Source organism: Oncorhynchus masou, chromosome 14 (assembly GCF_036934945.1).
Source record: "Oncorhynchus masou masou isolate Uvic2021 chromosome 14, UVic_Omas_1.1, whole genome shotgun sequence".
Lineage (NCBI taxonomy): Eukaryota > Metazoa > Chordata > Actinopteri > Salmoniformes > Salmonidae > Oncorhynchus > Oncorhynchus masou.
The window spans coordinates 6,838,115-6,854,759 of NC_088225.1; the positions used below are offsets into that span (position 1 = coordinate 6,838,115).

The 16,645-nt window shown below is 44.2% G+C and overlaps 1 protein-coding gene across 3 annotated transcripts; it reads left to right on the forward strand.

Moving 5' to 3' along the window:
* The first annotated feature begins 29 nt into the window (after nt 1-29).
* Nucleotides 30-16,475, forward strand: LOC135554059 (reticulophagy regulator 3-like). Of its 3 annotated transcripts, none has more exons than XM_064986075.1 (10): nt 30-293; nt 1,324-1,600; nt 8,659-8,765; nt 9,116-9,146; nt 9,252-9,378; nt 9,511-9,595; nt 10,200-10,337; nt 10,502-10,584; nt 10,908-11,040; nt 14,150-16,475. In XM_064986075.1, the coding sequence occupies exons 1-10, from the start codon at nt 269-271 to the stop codon at nt 14,716-14,718; spliced, it is 1,575 nt and encodes a 524-aa protein (XP_064842147.1). In that variant the 5' UTR covers nt 30-268; the 3' UTR covers nt 14,719-16,475. The 3 variants fall into 3 exon arrangements, with proteins under 3 accessions (XP_064842147.1, XP_064842149.1, XP_064842148.1); XM_064986077.1 differs by lacking the exon at nt 30-293 and adding an exon at nt 726-756; XM_064986076.1 differs by lacking the exon at nt 30-293 and adding an exon at nt 769-872.
* The last annotated feature ends 170 nt before the right edge of the window (nt 16,476-16,645 follow it).

The following is a 16,645-nucleotide window of genomic DNA, read 5'->3' on the forward strand; positions in this document are numbered from 1 at the left end:
GGCCTGAGGTAGGACTATATATATTTAAATAGTGGAGTAGGTGGTGGATTTTTTTGAGTGTTTGGTTAGATGGTAACGGTATTTGTTTGTTTATTTTTATACTCCATTGTAGTAGGTGGCGGTAATGCATTTATTGGATGCCCACCTCCGCTATTCCTCATTAAAGAATACGTATTTATAATGAGCAGTACCCCACATTTGGGGGAATTATGCATTTTAAACAGGGGATCAAGGGTGTAATTATTAGTCCAAACAGTTGCCTAACGAAATGAGAGTTTATTGGACAAATTCAGGTAGGTCCCTCCCATCTTCGTTCTGTTTGCTTCCCTTACAAAAAATAAAACTGCACTGACATTATCCTTATAACGTTAGTAATCCAATTTCTTTATTTACGTGGCATCTGATTTGTTGCAGAATTACAAACCGCTCCATTTGGGTTGTCTATTCCACCTCTTAAATTGTATCGAATTATTTTAGCTATTTTCCAATGTATTTAAAAAGCAACTTCAGTTATAACTCATTCATACATGAAGATCTAGCTGTAATTATAGAACATGATTTCACTGCAACTGCTGTATAGTGTGATGTCTGATGGTGATAGTAAAGTGTAAATACAGGATATTTTACACAATTGACTGAGTATAGATTTCCTCAATATAGGTCATTGAAAGGTCTTTCACATACTTTGGTCCGCAACCTGTCTGTCCACAGCTAAATCCACAATAAACGACTAAGTAGTGCTGTTGCTTCTGATTGGTGAGCCAGTTGACTACGATTTTGTTTTGTCAAAAAAAAAAGCGTTTCAATTAGCTAGGCTTAGGGCAACGCCATATTGACAATACCACTTGATACATTTCTGCAATAATGTCGAAGTAGGTGTCCGTTTTTTTGTGTGCTATTTTACAAATAATTGATATATGTTCTTGTCATAGTTGGTAAAGCTATCGTTAGCATCGTGCAGTTTCTTTGCTAGCTAACGTTAGCTACAGTGCACTATTATTAGTATTCAGTTCGCACACATAGCTAGCTAGCCAAATACAGCTAGCTTTTGGGCTAGTTAGCCAACAAAAATACCTAGCTTGGTGAAACGACACTGCGTGGTAAATTTGACTAGATACAGGTATGTTAGCGTATTTTTGTTAACTGACAACCTCGTTCGGGCAGGGACTTTTGACAGTTACTTTAGCTTTGTTTGAGAGTGACCAGGTAACAAGTCTGCTATCGTCTTCTAGTCGGCTAAAAGCGGGTTCGGTTGTTCTGACGTGGAAGACACGACACTTTCTTTAGTTGGCTCCATATTTATACCGATGTGTTATTTTACAGGGTTATTTATTAATCAACATTTGACGCGAGAGATGGCGCACACGGAAGGACTGGAAAATGCCATGGGAGAGTGTTCAGGAAAACAGGGCTCGACTCTTGGCCTGAGAAGTCGACCATGCTCCAGCGAAAGAGATGGCCAGGTCCGCGTTGTTAAAGCCTCGCTTCAGGAGAGACTCGGACCTTACGAGCCGGTGTTGACCTACCTACAGTCCGTTCTGGTGTGGGAAAGGCCGTTTCAGAGTGTGCTACTGTACACAGTGGTCAACGTTGTGTTCTGGTAAGTTGGTATAGCAGTGATGACAAGCATATTTGTATAATTCATGACTTACATAAATCATATCCAAGTACAGTAATCGTATCTACTGTACCATCAGAAGCTTTTGCACAACGAAAACGTCTCCCATCAATTTAAGATAAGACAGATGGCTCACCAGAGCTGCTATTAATAGACCACCAAAGCACCACTGTGCTTCTGTAGGCAGCATTAGAAACACCATCTATTCTGGGGGTTGACATTATCTTCCAATGGAAATACGCATAGTATGTTGAATCTGCGACTACTCTAGTTAAGCCTATATGTTAAATGTCTACAAGGAGTGTAAAACATAATCTGCGAAAGGAATTACTGATGTGACAATAGTAAAAGTCCTATAAGGCAATGTCCCCCTACAGAGTCGATGTAATACAAAGTGCAGAGTCAATATCCTACATGTGCCATTGCAAACAGCCACCATATCCCCAATCAATCGATGTCAAGAAGTCAGCCTGCTTAGTGTGGTGATCTAATAGTCTATATTATTGCCCAGAGTGATACATCGTAATGCATGAAACGACACAAGTCACATGTATTTTGGGGGAGAAGCGTACAGGAAGTAAGCTCATGCTAACAGTACCAGTACTGGTGTGTGGTATAGGAATTGGAAAATTCTGTTGTGTGTTTTTAGTTTTTACACAATCAATAGACATGATTACTAATGGGTATGTGTGTACTTTTGACTTTAAACAGAGGTCCCTAAGAAATCGGGGCCAGGATTTAGTTTCCTTCTGAATGTGTTCTCTATCTCAGTACTACTAATAAGAAGCTGTATGCCATGCATTATCAGCCAATAGCCTACATCATTAAATATGAGAGATCAGCAACATTTCACTCCGCTGTTATTGTGGCCACTAACTGTCTTTTAGATGTGTTAAGTGGTAATGGAGCCACGTGTAATAGCTGCCATCTAGCTATCCATTTTTAGGCCAGTTGTTTGCATAGCTAGATTACATAATCCTGAATTCCAACACTGCTTTTGAAACCAATACCAGGCAGCTCAATTAAGGACAAATACAATTTTATTTGTTACATGCTTTGTAAACAGCAAGTGTGGACTAACAGTGAAATGCTTACTTATGGGCCCTTCCCAACAACGCAGAGACAAAAAAAATTGATAAATAATAGAAAAGTACAACACGTAAAATTAATAATAGATACGCAATGAGTAACAATAACTTTATTTATTTTATTTCACCTTTATTTAACCAGGTAGGCAAGTTGAGAACAAGTTCTCATTTACAATTGCGACCTGGCCAAGATAAAGCAAAGCAGTTCGACACATACAACGACACAGAGTTACACATGGAGTAAAACAAACATACAGTCAATAATACAGTATAAACAAGTCTATATACGATGTGAGCAAATGAGGTGAGATAAGGGAGGTAAAGGCAAAAAAAGGCAATGGTGGCAAAGTAAATACAATATAGCAAGTAAAACACTGGAATGGTAGATTTGCAATGGAAGAATGTGCAAAGCAGAAATAAAAATAATGGGGTGCAAAGGAGCTAAATAAATAAATTAAATACAGTAGGGAAAGAGGTAGTTGTTTGGGCTAAATTATAGGTGGGCTATGTACAGGTGCAGTACTCTGTGAGCTGCTCTGACAGTTGGTGCTTAAAGCTAGTGAGGGAGATAACTGGAAGGAGAGGCGGCCAAAGAAAGAATTGGTTTTGGGGGTGACTAGAGAGATATACCTGCTTGAGCGTGTGCTACAGGTGGGAGATGCTATGGTGACCAGCGAGCCTAGAAAAGGGGGGACTTTACCTAGCAGGGTCTTGTAGATGACACGGAGCCAGTGGGTTTGGCGACGAGTATGAAGCGAGGGCCAGCCAACGAGAGCGTACAGGTCGCAATGGTGGGTAGTATATGGGACTTTGGTGACAAAACTGATTGCACTGTGATAGACTGCATCCAATTTGTTGAGTAGGGTATTGGAGGCTATTTTGTAAATGACATCGCCAAAGTCGAGGATTGGTAGGTTGGTCAGTTTTACAAGGGTATGTTTGGCAGCATGAGTGAAGGATGCTTTGTTGCGAAATAGGAAGCCAATTCTAGATTTAAATTTGGATTGGAGATGTTTGATATGGGTCTGGAAGGAGAGTTTACAGTCTAACCAGACACCTAAGTATTTGTAGTTGTCCACGTATTCTAAGTCAGAGCCGTCCAGAGTAGTGATGTTGGACAGGCGGGTAGGTGCAGGTAGCGAGCGGTTAAAGAGCATGCATTTAGATTTACTTGTATTTAAGAGCAATTGGAGGCCACGGAAGGAGAGTTGTATGGCATTGGAGCTTGCCTGGAGGGTTGTTAACAGTGTCCAAAGAAGGGCCAGAAGTATACAGAATGGTGTCGTCTGCGTAGAGGTGGATCAGAGACTCACCAGCAGCAAGAGCGACCTCATTGATGTTTACAGAGAATAGAGTCGGTCCAAGAATTGAACCCTGTGGCACCCCCATAGAGACTGCCAGAGGTACGGACAGCAGACCTTCCGATTTGACACACTGAACTCTATCAGAGAAGTAGTTGGTGAACCAGGCGAGGCAATCATTTGAGAAACCAAGGCTGTCGAGTCTGCCGATGAGGATGTGGTGATTGACAGAGTCGAAAGCCTTGGCCAGATCAATGAATACGGCTGCACAGTAATATTTCTTATTGATGGCGGTTAAGATATCGTTTAGGACCTTGAGCGTGGCTGAGGTGCACCCATGACCAGCTCTGAAACCAGATTGCATAGCAGAGAAGGTATGGTGAGATTCAAAATGGTCGGTAATCTGTTTGTTGACTTGGCTTTCGAAGACCTTAGAAAGGCATGGACGGATAGATATAGGTCTGTAGCAGTTTGGGTCAAGAGTGTCCCAACCTTTAAATAGGGGGATGACCGCAGCTGCTTTCCAATCTTTGGGAATCTCAGACGACACGAAAGAGAGGTTGAACAGGCTAGTAGTAAGGGTGGCAACAATTTCGGCAGATAATTTTAGAAAGAAAGGGTCCAGATTGTCTAGCCCGGCTGATTTGTAGGGGTCCAGATTTTGCAGCTCTTTCAGAACATCAGCTGAACGGATTTGGGAGAAGGAGAAATGGGGAAGGCTTGGGCGAGTTGCTGTGGGGGGTGCAGTGCTGTTGACCGGGGTAGGAGTAGCCAGGTGGAAAGCATGGCCAGCCATAGAAAAATGCTTGTTGAATTTCTCAATTATGGTGGATTTATCAGTGGTGACAGTGTTTCCTATCTTCAGTGCAGTGGGCAGCTGGGAGGAAGTGTTCTTATTCTCCATGGACTTCACAGTGTCCCAGAACTTTTTTGAGTTAGTGTTGCAGGAAGCAAATTTATGCTTGAAAAAGCTAGCCTTGGCTTTTCTAACTGCCTGTGTATAATGGTTTCTAGCTTCCCTGAATAGCTGCATATCACGGTGGCTGTTCGATGCTAATGCAGAATGCCATAGGATGTTTTTGTGTTGGTTAAGGGCAGTCAGGTCTGGGGAGAACCAAGGGCCATATCTGTTCCTGGTTCTAAATTTCTTGAATGGGGCATGTTTATTTAAGATGGTTAGGAAGGCATTTAAAAAAATATCCAGGCATCCTCTACTGACGGGATGAGATCAATATCCTTCCAGGATACCCCGGTCAGGTCGATTAGAAAGGCCTGCTCGCTGAAGTGTTTCAGGGAGCGTTTTACAGTGATGAGTGGAGGTCGTTTGACCGCTGACCCATTACGGATGCAGGCAATGATGCAGTGATCGCTGAGATCTTGGTTGAAGACAGCAGAGGTGTATTTAGAGGGCAAGTTGGTTAGGATGATATCTATGAGGGTGCCCGTGTTTAAGGCTTTGGGGAGTTACCTGGTAGGTTCATTGATAATTTGTGTGAGATTGAGGGCATCAAGTTTAGGTTGTAGGGTGGCTGGGGTGTTAAGCATGTTCCAGTTGAGGTCGCCTAGCAGCACGAGCTCTGAAGATAGAAGGGGGACAATCAGTTCACATATGGTGTTTTTAGAGAGGTGGATTTTTAAAGGTAGAAGTTCAAATTGTTTGGGTACAGACCTGGATAGTAGGACAGAACTCTGCAGGCTATCTTTGCAGTAGATTGCAACACTGCCCCCTTTGGCAGTTCTATCTTGTCTGAAAATGTTGTAGTTTGTAATTAAAATTTCAGAATTTTTGGTGGTCTTCCTAAGCCAGGATTCAGACACAGCTAGAACATCTGGGTTGGCAGAGTGTGCTAAAGCAGTGAATAGAACTAGAATAGAATAGGGAGGAGGCTTCTAATGTTAACATGCATGAAACCAAGGCTATTACGGTTACAGAAGTCATCAAAAGAGAGCGCCTGGGAATAGGAGTGGAGCTAGGCACTGCAGGGCCTGGATTCACCTCTACATCGCCAGAGGAACACAGGAGGATTAGAATAAGGGTGCGGCTAAAAGCAATAGGAATTGGTTGTCTTGAACGTCTGGAACAGAGAGTAAAAGGAGGTTTCTGGGGGCGATAAAATAGCATCAAGGTATAATGTACAGACAAAGGTATGGTAGGATGTGAATACAGTGGAGGTAAATCTAGGTATTGAGTGATGAAGAGAGAGAGATAGTCTCTAGAAACATAATTGAAACCAGGAGATGTCATTGCATGTGTGGGTGGTGGAACTCATAGGTTGGATAAGGTATAGTGAGCAGGACTAGAGGCTCTACAGTGAAATAAGCCAATAAACACTAACCAGAACAGCAATGGACAAGGCATATTGACATTAAGGAGAGGCATGCTTAGTCGAGTGATCAAAAGGGTCCGGTGAGTGGAGTGGTTGGTTGGGGGTCACGGCGATTTAGACAGCTAGCCAGGCCATCGGTAGCAAGCTAGCATAGGATGGACGTCTGTTATTAGCCACCTCTTGCGTTCCTTAGCCACCTCTTGCGTTCCGTCAGTAGATTAGTGGGGTTCCGTGTGGTAGAGGGGATTAATCCAAATCACACAACAACAACAAAAATAAAAACAATAGATATAGTTATAGAGGCCCAAGGAAAAAAATAAAATAAAAATAAATTGTCCGATTGTCTATTCAGGTAGCAGCCGATAAGACAGCTAACGGTTAGCAGGCCGCAGATGGGCGTTCAGGTAACGTCGCGACGGAGGAGCCAGCCGGATAACTCCTTTGGGTAGATAACGTCAGCAGTCCAGTTGTGAAGGCCCGGTGGGGCTCCGCGTAGGCAGTAAAACGGGTCCGGATAGGTGACTGCAGACCGGGAGTGATTGATGGAACTCTTCAGCTGGCTAGCTCCGGAATAATTGATGTTTGCTCCGGAATCGACGAAAGCCGATAGTCACACGGATAGCAGCTAGCTAGCTGTGAGATCCAGGTATGAATGTCCAGAGTTAGCGGTTGAAATCCAGGGACATGGAGAGAGAAATTGGTCCGGTATGTTCCGTTCCGAGCCGCGCTGCGCCGTGCAAAACTGTCGATAGATTTTCGAGCTAAAGGATAGCTGATGACCACAAACCGTGGTTAGCTGACTACTAACGATTTGCCAGTAAAGAAGCTAACTAGCTTCTGAACTAGCTTCTGAACTAGCTTCTGGATTAGCTTCTGGCTAGCTTCTTGGAGGATTACAGATTTGAGGTAAATAATACTTTTTTATAAATATAAATTGGTGAGACGGGTTGCAGGAGAGTGTTTTGAAGATGAGGCAATTGCCATACCAACCGGTGATGCAGCCAATCAAGATGCTTTCAATGGTGCAACTGTAGAACTTTTTGAGGATCTGAGGGCCCATGCCAAATCTCTTCAGCCTCCCGAGGGGGAAGGGGCATTGTTGTGCCCTCTTCGCGACTGTGTTGGTCTGTTTGGACAATGATAGATCCTTTGTGATGTGGACGCTGAGGAACTTGAAGCTCTCGACCCGGTCCACTACAGCCCCTTCGATGTGAATGGGGGCGTACTCGGTCCTCCGTTTCTTGTTGTCCACGATCAGCTCCTTTTGAATTGCTGACGTTGAGAGGTTGTTGTCCTGACACCACACTGCCAGTTCTCTGAACTGCTCCCTATAGGCGGTCTCATCGTCGTCGGTGATCAGGCCTACCACCGTCGTGTCGTCAGCAAATGTAATGATGGTGTTGGAGTCGTGTGTGTGGCCACACAGTCATGGGTGAACAGGGGGTGACTAAGCACGCACCCCTGAGGGGCCCCCGTGTTGAGGTGCAGAATGGCGGATGTGTTGTTGCTTACCACCTGGGGGCGTCCCGTCAGGAGGGAGGTGTTCTGTCCCAGGGTCCAGACTTAGTGATGCGCTTGGAGGTCACTGGCATTGACGTTGGGCATTGGCGTTGAACACGGAGCTATAGTCAATGAGTAGCATGCTCACATAGGTGTTCCTTTTGTCCAAGTGGGAAAGGGCAGTGTGGAGTGCAATATAGATTGCGTAGTATGGATCTGTTTGGGTGATATGCAAATTGGAGTGGGTCAAGGGTGTCTGGGATGATGGTGTTGTGAGCCATGACCAGCCTTTTAAAATAATTTCATGTCTACAGATTGTGAGCTCTATGGGGCGATAGACATTTAGACAGGTTACCTTGGCGTTCTTGGGCACAGGGACTATGGTGGTCTGCATGTAGATATTACAAAATCTTATTTACAATGCTGGCCTGGCAATGTGAAAGAGTATGTTTGCCTCTTGGTGAGCTTGAAGTGAATGCAGTTCTCAACCTTTGTTGTCCCCATTTGAACTAATGTCTAGATTGCCTGCTGTCAGAGTCTGACAACATTTTACTCAGGAGGTGACAAACACAGGAAATGCCTGTATTCAAAGTTGAGTTCAAAGTCACATGTACACACAAACTATCACCACAACATTTGTGGTGACGATCTTTTCCGTTACATTCAGTCAGCAACCCACCTTTGTCAGTAACCAAGGCACCACACACAAACATCTGAGTCTACATAACTGCCACTTGCACGGGAGTCCACAGGGTATGTTTGTGACATCTCAAACAAAAGGAACCGTCAGCTGTTGTGAATCTGACCTTTGTGTTCTGTTCCAGGTTCTTTGCCCTGACCTCGCTGCGCCTGCTCTTCCTGCTGTCCTCTGGCCTGCTTGTATTCATCTGCGTTGACAGCTGGAGAAACAAGATCTGGCCTGAGATCAGAGGTGAGGAGGATATAGTACATTATTTCTGGGTAGTCTGCTTTATTCTGCACCCAACGCCACATGCCCCACTGTGTCTTGGTCTGTCCATTCTGAGTACCTCTGCCCAACTGTGTTAATTACACCTGACTTGGTTCTTAGATCCTGTCCCTTATTCCCCAGTGTCATACTACCCTTGGTGTGAATACCCTACTGGCCCTGGTCTGTACTATTCATTAGACCCTGTATAATGAATGATATCCTTTGTCATGCCAGTCCTCATTTAAACTCATGTGGTGTAGAGTGTCCAAGTGTAGTGATGTGGATTGTTGCTAAATGCGGGTGTTAAGTGCATTTGCTGTCTCTTCCCACAGTTAAAAAACCTGATGAGTCTGAAAATGAAAGGTAGGCCTACGTCTTAAAAACATCATTTGTATCCTATCGTCACACTCGGGTTGGGCAGTGGTCACAGAGAGATGGTGTCACTGTTTTTGTACTCCTATCTTGCAGCTGGGGCCTGGTGCAGCCAGGGTTGCTCAGTGTTCCAGAGCTGTGTCACCACATTGCTGAGTTCTGGGTCTCTGGGCTGGCCTTCACATCCAGCCGGATGCAGTTCAAACGCCAGAACCCTGGCAAGGTGAGGCCTTGGCACACACTATGAAGGGTCTCCTATATATACCCTAATACAATATCTTGTCTACTCTCAGCCTACTGTGAACATACAACTAATCAGTAACTTGACCAGTTGAACCCTGTTTGTTGTCTCTAGTTCTGCCTCCTGACCTGTGCCCTCTTGTCCTGTCTGGTCATGGTTGGACGGTACATTCCTGGACTGGTGCTCTCTTACGCTGCGGGTGAGTACAGTGAGAGACGACCCGCCTACCCCACCCTTCTGTTTCCCAAACACCATCCCCATTCAGAGCTCCCTAATGGTGGAAAGCTGGCTGCCCTTGTTAAAAATACATGGCTGGTGAAACCAGATCTGTGTCCCCGGCATCAGGGTTCTATCTGTGAGGTGATTACTGCCTGACTGGGCTGAGGCAGGCAGGAAGGGAATAAGGAAAAGGGGGAAGCAGGAATGGAGGGACTCAAGGGGAGGCGGGAAGGCAGGCAGGCAGGCAGGGAGGTCAGGCTGAGATGCTAATCCCCACACCTCTAACCAATGTAGAGCGACCGATCTACTGGGGAGCCAAGATCAGGGAGGCCTTGCCAGGGCCCTCTGACATACTTAACAATCTCGTGGCTGCTAGAGCTCCCACCCTTTGTTTTGTTCTCTGTTGAATGGCGAGATTAGTTGGGCTCAAGCCCATGGGTGTGTCTGGGTTGAGGAGAGCAGCTCGGAGGCTGGGGATTGGGTGAGCCAGAGCCTAATAGCACAGATGAATGCGGCCATGGCTTTTTGTTTGTTTGTGCCCAGTGATGTTTCCACTAACATTAAGCCATTCTCTCTTGTCCCAGTGCTGGTTGTTCTGCTGTGCCCCCTGGCAGCGTACCACCGAGTGTGGCAGCGTGTGTGCGTGAAGCTGGAGCCAGCCCTGCAGTGGCTGGACTTCAGCGTTCGCGGGTATATGATGTCAAAGCCCATCGACAACCAGTGTGAGTACAGCGTGTGTGTTGCCTGTTCGTTTGTGTCTGATAGTTGCATTGGCATTGCTACAGTTTGCATGGACAAACCTAAACCAGTGTATCTCCTTCTACCTTGACTGGATCAAGGAGTAGCTCAGTCATTGCAACCTGTGGTTTGTGTGTTTGCTCTGCAGTCCTCCGCCAGCCAATTCGGGGTGCAGCATCCGGTGATGCCAGTGACAGTGAGGAGGAGGAGCTTGCTGCATTCTGCCCGACGGTAATTCACCTGATGTATTTCACATGCAGTCCAAAAGCATAGTCAGGTCATGTATCTGACTGTGATGGTTATTGAAAGGGGCCTACTTGTTTCCTGTGTTGGTTATTACTCAGTAAGATGGCCAGGAGTGGCATATGTAGCTTAAGCCTGCAGCTGGTCTCAGATTTACAATAACCTGACCCCTTTAGAGATAAAACAAAAAAGTAGCAGGCCCTCTCATGTCATATAAGGTCACATCATCTGTGACCTATGGACTACATTCAAGAGGAAACATAGTATATTAGGAATGACTAACACAGTTCAATGTCTTTCCTCTCTTTCAGTTTGACGACGCTATAGTGGCCAAAGAACTTGCGATGACCGACTCTGAGCACTCTGACGCTGAGGTCTCGTACACAGACAATGGGACCTTTAATCTGTCCCGTGGCCAGACTCCTCTCACAGAGGGCTCAGAAGGTACAGTATGCACCCACCTGCTGAGTCTGCACCTCCAGGCACACATGCTCTGGAGTCACAAGAATTAGAACCAGATCCAATGTAGGTAATAGGGATGTGCAGCTTTCCATTTCAAGACGATTGGATACGTATCTAGATACATGGTCTACCATACAGGAATGATACGTTTTTAGTTTGACACTTTGTTTTTGATTAGATTGATGCAAACACATATACATTTTCCATTTTAATTTAATATCAGCTGCTGATGGAGATCATGAGCTGGGCTTCTCTGGGCTGGATCTGTCTGAGATGGTGTGTGTGTACAGTGCATTCGGAAAGTATTCAGACCCCTTGATTTTGTTATGTTACTGCCTTATTCTAAAATGTATTAAATCGTTTTCCCCCCTCAATCTATACACACACAATACCTCATAATGACAAAGCAAAAACAGGTTTTAGCTTTTTTCATACAAATTTATGAAAAATAAACTTATCACAGTTACATAAGTATTCAGACCCTTTACTCAGTACTTTGTTGAAGTATCTTTGGCAGTGATTACAGCCTCAAGTCTTCCTGGGTATGATGCTACAACATTAGCACACCTGTATGTGGGGAGTTTCTCCCATTCTCTGCAGATCCTCTCAAGCACTGTCAGGTTACTCTAGAGATTTTTTTTGATCGGGTTCAAGTCCGGGCTCTGGCTGGAGCACTCAATGACATTCAGAGACTTGTCCCGAAGCCACTCCTGCGTTGTCTTGTTGCTTAGGGTCGTTGTCCTGTTCGAAGGTGAACATTCGCCCCCAGTCTGAGGTTCTGAGCGCTCTGGTGCAGGTTTTTATCAAGGTTCTCTCTTTACTTTGCTCCGTTCATCTTTCCCTCAATCTTGACTAGTCTCCCAGTCCCTGTCGCTGAAGAACATCCCCACAGCATGATGCTGCCACCACCACCATGCTTCACCATAAGGATGGCAAGCTCCAAGCGGGCTGTCATGTCTTTTACTAAGTAGTGGCTTCCATAAAGGCCTGATTGGTCACCTCCCTGACCAAGGCCCTTCTCCCTCGATTGCTCAGTGTTACGAATCCCTTTTGGCCCGACAGTCTAGGGGGGGGATGGTAATGAGACCCGTAACATAACTCAGGCAAATTATAATAGTGACAAAGTAAAAGTGTGAACGAAATAACCAGGACAACTGAAATCTACCGTCAAACACACGGTAATGGGGGGAGCAGGAAAAGGGGCTGAGCTGGATCCAAGGAAAGAAACAATAAGTATTCAAAAACACCCCTAAGCTAGACTAGCCTACTTTAACAACAGCTAACTAACTACCCAAAAATACAGTGGGTGGTCCGCCCAGTTCTAACTAGTGTATTTAACAAAGTTTACCTACGGGTAGTGTATGCCCATGGGCGACTTGTCTTGGTTTCCCCTTTTCCCACCAGCAAACAAACAAACACCATAAACAACAAAAAATACTCACAGGTGAGGACAAAGTACTATGGAGGTGCTCAAACAAAAGAGCGGTTAATACACAAAGAGAGAGTGAAACACAGAGACCTACAGACATGGCATTACAGAGAGATTGAGCTCTAGAGCAAACAACTGACAGGGTTTTTAAACCAAGGGAAAGGAACTGTGATAGGGTAAGAAACAGGAGGAGGTGTGTCTTCTGATTGATGATTGGATTGGTGACTGATTGGGGAGTGATGATTTTCACCTGTGAGGGGAGAAGGAGAGAAAAGAAACACACACAGGATATTTGTATCCATAACACTCAGTTTGACAGGGCGGCCAGCTCTAGGAAGAGTCTTGATGGTTCCAAACTTCTGCCATTTTTGGCTTTCTTGAGTAAGGTAGCTCCAAAATGCTTTAGAAATGCCCATCCAAGAAGGCTCAAGGTCATTGGCCACAGATAAAATCACGTTATAGCTACAGTAGCTTTGATTGGACTGATCATGTCGACATCATACTTTCAAAAACGTAGCTAGCAAGCTAGCAGTCATCAGCATGAGTCAAGTCGACCATCTACTGGCAAATCCTTTTCAATCCTTGTCATATGAAGAGAAATTATAGATAAAATGTATCGGTGCTCCTCGGCTATTTGACATAAACTTTACACAACAAATCGCAAATTCAACAATGAGTGGTTTGGAAGGAATCAGTGGCTAACTTCAAGAATTGCAAAGCAATCACTAGCCTGGTCGTCAGTGGAGCGGGTATGTGGTCCAAATCTGAATTTAAGGGTCTCTTTTCCAAGCTTAAAAGGATAAACATTCAACATTGGTTGAGGAAAAATATTTATTTAATACATTTTAGAATAAGGCTGTAATTAAGGCTGTTAAGTAACAATGTGGAAAAAGTCAAGGGGTCTGAATACTTTCCGAATGCACTGTATGTCTATGGTGTACTATGTAGACACCTGATCTGAGCCATAAGAGAGACTAGTCATCAACTACCCCACTATCAGATTGGGGGGGGGGGGGCAATATAGTTTTATCTCCCACTTCGCTTCTGAAATCACTGTCACCCACTAATTAACTTGTCATTTTTGCAGATGAAATGTTTGGTTTAGGAATGTGTCCATATTTATCGTTTACAAATTGGCTATGACATAGCCAATGAACACAGCTTTTGGATTTCACCCCCATCTCCAAATTAAATGATTTTGACCATTTGGAAGTTTAGTGAGCTTTATTCCGGTAAAACAATTTGACAGTGCACATAAAACACAATTTTCAACAGTGCATAGATAATAATAACATAACAAATTACATAGGTTGTCACTCAACTAATGAAGCCTAATATCACACAAGACATTTTAGCTTTTGAATGCTGAATGTGCTGCGCAGATGTGCAAGATCACGAACAGACTGCTGTCCTTTCGCAGGTCAGCGCACGAAGCTGGGCACAGCACGAGAAGCAGTCGTATGTTAAACATTTGAATCGGGGACCTATGCGTATCTGAATTGCAGCTAACATTAGAGCCTGTATGATAGGATGACATGTCATAAGGCACTGCACTGTGTTTTCTGTACTGTGGCATGACTGCCTACTCAGGTGATTGTCTGTGTTTTAAATGACAAATGACATTCCAACGTCTTGAGCCCCTTCCTCTCCGTTCATCCTCAGATTTTGATAGACACAGCGACAATGAGGAGTCGTTTGCACGAGACCTCAATGACTTCCCCTCAATCAACCCAGACGCCACCCTGATGGACGAAGACGACGACTCATGCATCGGGCTGCCCAGCCTGGGTCTTCGGCCTGGGCGGACTGGCCCCCGAACCACGGCCGAGCTGCTGGATGTGGAATCCCACCTGGACTCTGACCAGGACGACCTGGACGAGGAACTCTCCTTTGGTGGCCTCCCCCCCGCTTCTGACTTCCTCGGAGGTGACCTGGCTGGAATCATCGCTAGCAACATGATTCAGGCGGCACTGGCTGGGGCCATGCAGCCTCGTCCCCCTGCCGCCCGCAGAGAAAGGGTGGGGCCCACCAGAGCAGGGGCCCATAGGGGCTACCGCAAGCAGTCTAGCTCGGAGATGGACACAGACTTGGACGGAGAGGACTTTGAGATGCTGGACCAGTCGGAGCTGAATCAGATGGATTCCTTTGGGGGTGCAGGAGGACGGGGAGGAGGGCAGGGTGGGGGACAGGGGTCCAGCTTCCTCTCCAACCTACTGGGGAAACCCCAGTGAGGCTCCTCTACCTGTGCATAACAATCAAACTAAGTCTTTGTGTGTGATTGAGTGATTGGAATGTTTATGGCTTGTTTTGACTGCGTGTATGTGTGAGTCATTTTAATCGTAGGATCCAGCAACCAGGCTCCTGATTGGCCTCAGTTGATATCACTGTGAAGTACTTCTGATTTCTTTATTTTTCTATCTCACTTTTCATTTCCTTCCTTATAGTCTGTAGCTTGTATGTGTAAGCCACCATAATTCAGAAAGTCTTCTTTTGCAGGCTGAGCAATAGGAAACTCAAAGTATAAAACCTCCATCTGTTTTTGAAACAGCATTACGGAACCACTTCTCTGTACTGTCATCCAGTATGCCCTAGTGAGTAATACATTTTTTTTTTTTTTGTGGACCACTAGGTTAGTATACAAACTTCCTAAAATGCTAGACACACAGGGCTATTTAATATGGGACCAACTTTGACATTCCTATTGATTAGTGAAGTTTTACTACAGCAATGACCTTGTTTTGAATAGTTTTAGCAATATCTGACTGGTACTCTCTTTTAGTAAAAACGACTGCTTTCATTTTAAGATTCTCTATTCGAAACGAAGTCAATATTAATGGTGATATTTTTTGGGGATCATTCTTGATTGAGACATGAACTTGTTTTGAGTCTGAAATCATTGTTTTAAAGAAAGGGGATTGGCATTTTAGTTAAATGTGTTTTACTGCCCCCCCGAATGTTTCTTCCCACACCATTAGTCCTGTTTTGTTTGCTATACTTCTGGGTATATCCGTGAACATAGGGTTGCCTCCTGTGTTCCCCATGTGTCTTGAATGAGCAGTCATGGGCTAGTTAGATATTTTTGTCTTTATCATCACAATAAGTAACTTTTATCAAGTTAACCTGTTCCTTGTATCCCTTCTCCCGGGCATTCCCAATCCCTATCACCATGTTCACTCATTTTTGCCGATCCTTCTCCGAGGATAATCTATAGAATAGACATTGATATGTAAGAAGTACAGAATATAAGCCTTTAGTTTAACCTCAACTCATGAACGACATTTTGTTAAACGTCTTAAGAAAATCATCAGGAAAACGTGTTTACATTGATGGGTGAACAAAATGCTGGTATACAAAACTCAACCTGATTAGCCTTTTTTAAGTGTGAATATGTAAAGGAAAATATATAAAATGCTTGTCTTTTAAACTAGGGTGCAGTAAATGTTAGCCTAGTCTTTCTTTTTGTGTGTGTGTGTGCAGGTCAGCATGATTAACCTGCGATGGGCAAACAAGATCCTGCTGCTTTTGTCTTTTCATGGACACCATCTAATAAATAGGAGTGATTCTTCTTGGTCATTGAAACTCAAATGACTCAGAGATGGGTTTTGCTGACGTAGCTGGATCAAACAATCAGAAAGAGACTATGCTGGTTTATATATTGCCCAATAATGCGATTTGTGTTGTATAGAAAATCATGACTGTGGGAGATTTCATACAATAGAACTTCTGGATCCCCCTGTTCATGGAGAAAACAGAATCGGTCTGATCTGAAAAGGTTTGGGATTTTAATTAAAAAGAGTGAATGTACATGACTTATTTTGGACCACTTTAGTTTAAATAGGGGTTGTTGCAGTGTCGCTTCATGAAGACTGCCAGGTAATTCTTCATTCTTGGTATTATGTTCTATAAATGTGTTCAGTACATTGTTTTTTTTTCTCTCTGACATTGGTTTTGATGTGCAAATCTTATTAAATATGAAGTCTTGATTAAATGTTTATTTTCTTATTTCTAAACAATATTCCACAGATCCAAAATCACAATTTTGAAAATTTGACATCCTTGCAGGCAGATTAAAAAAAATTCACTTGGGACTTTTTTTTCTTCTTTTTACCGACATTTGACTGGTTGCTGGCGCTTATTTCATGCACTGATCAATGGTCC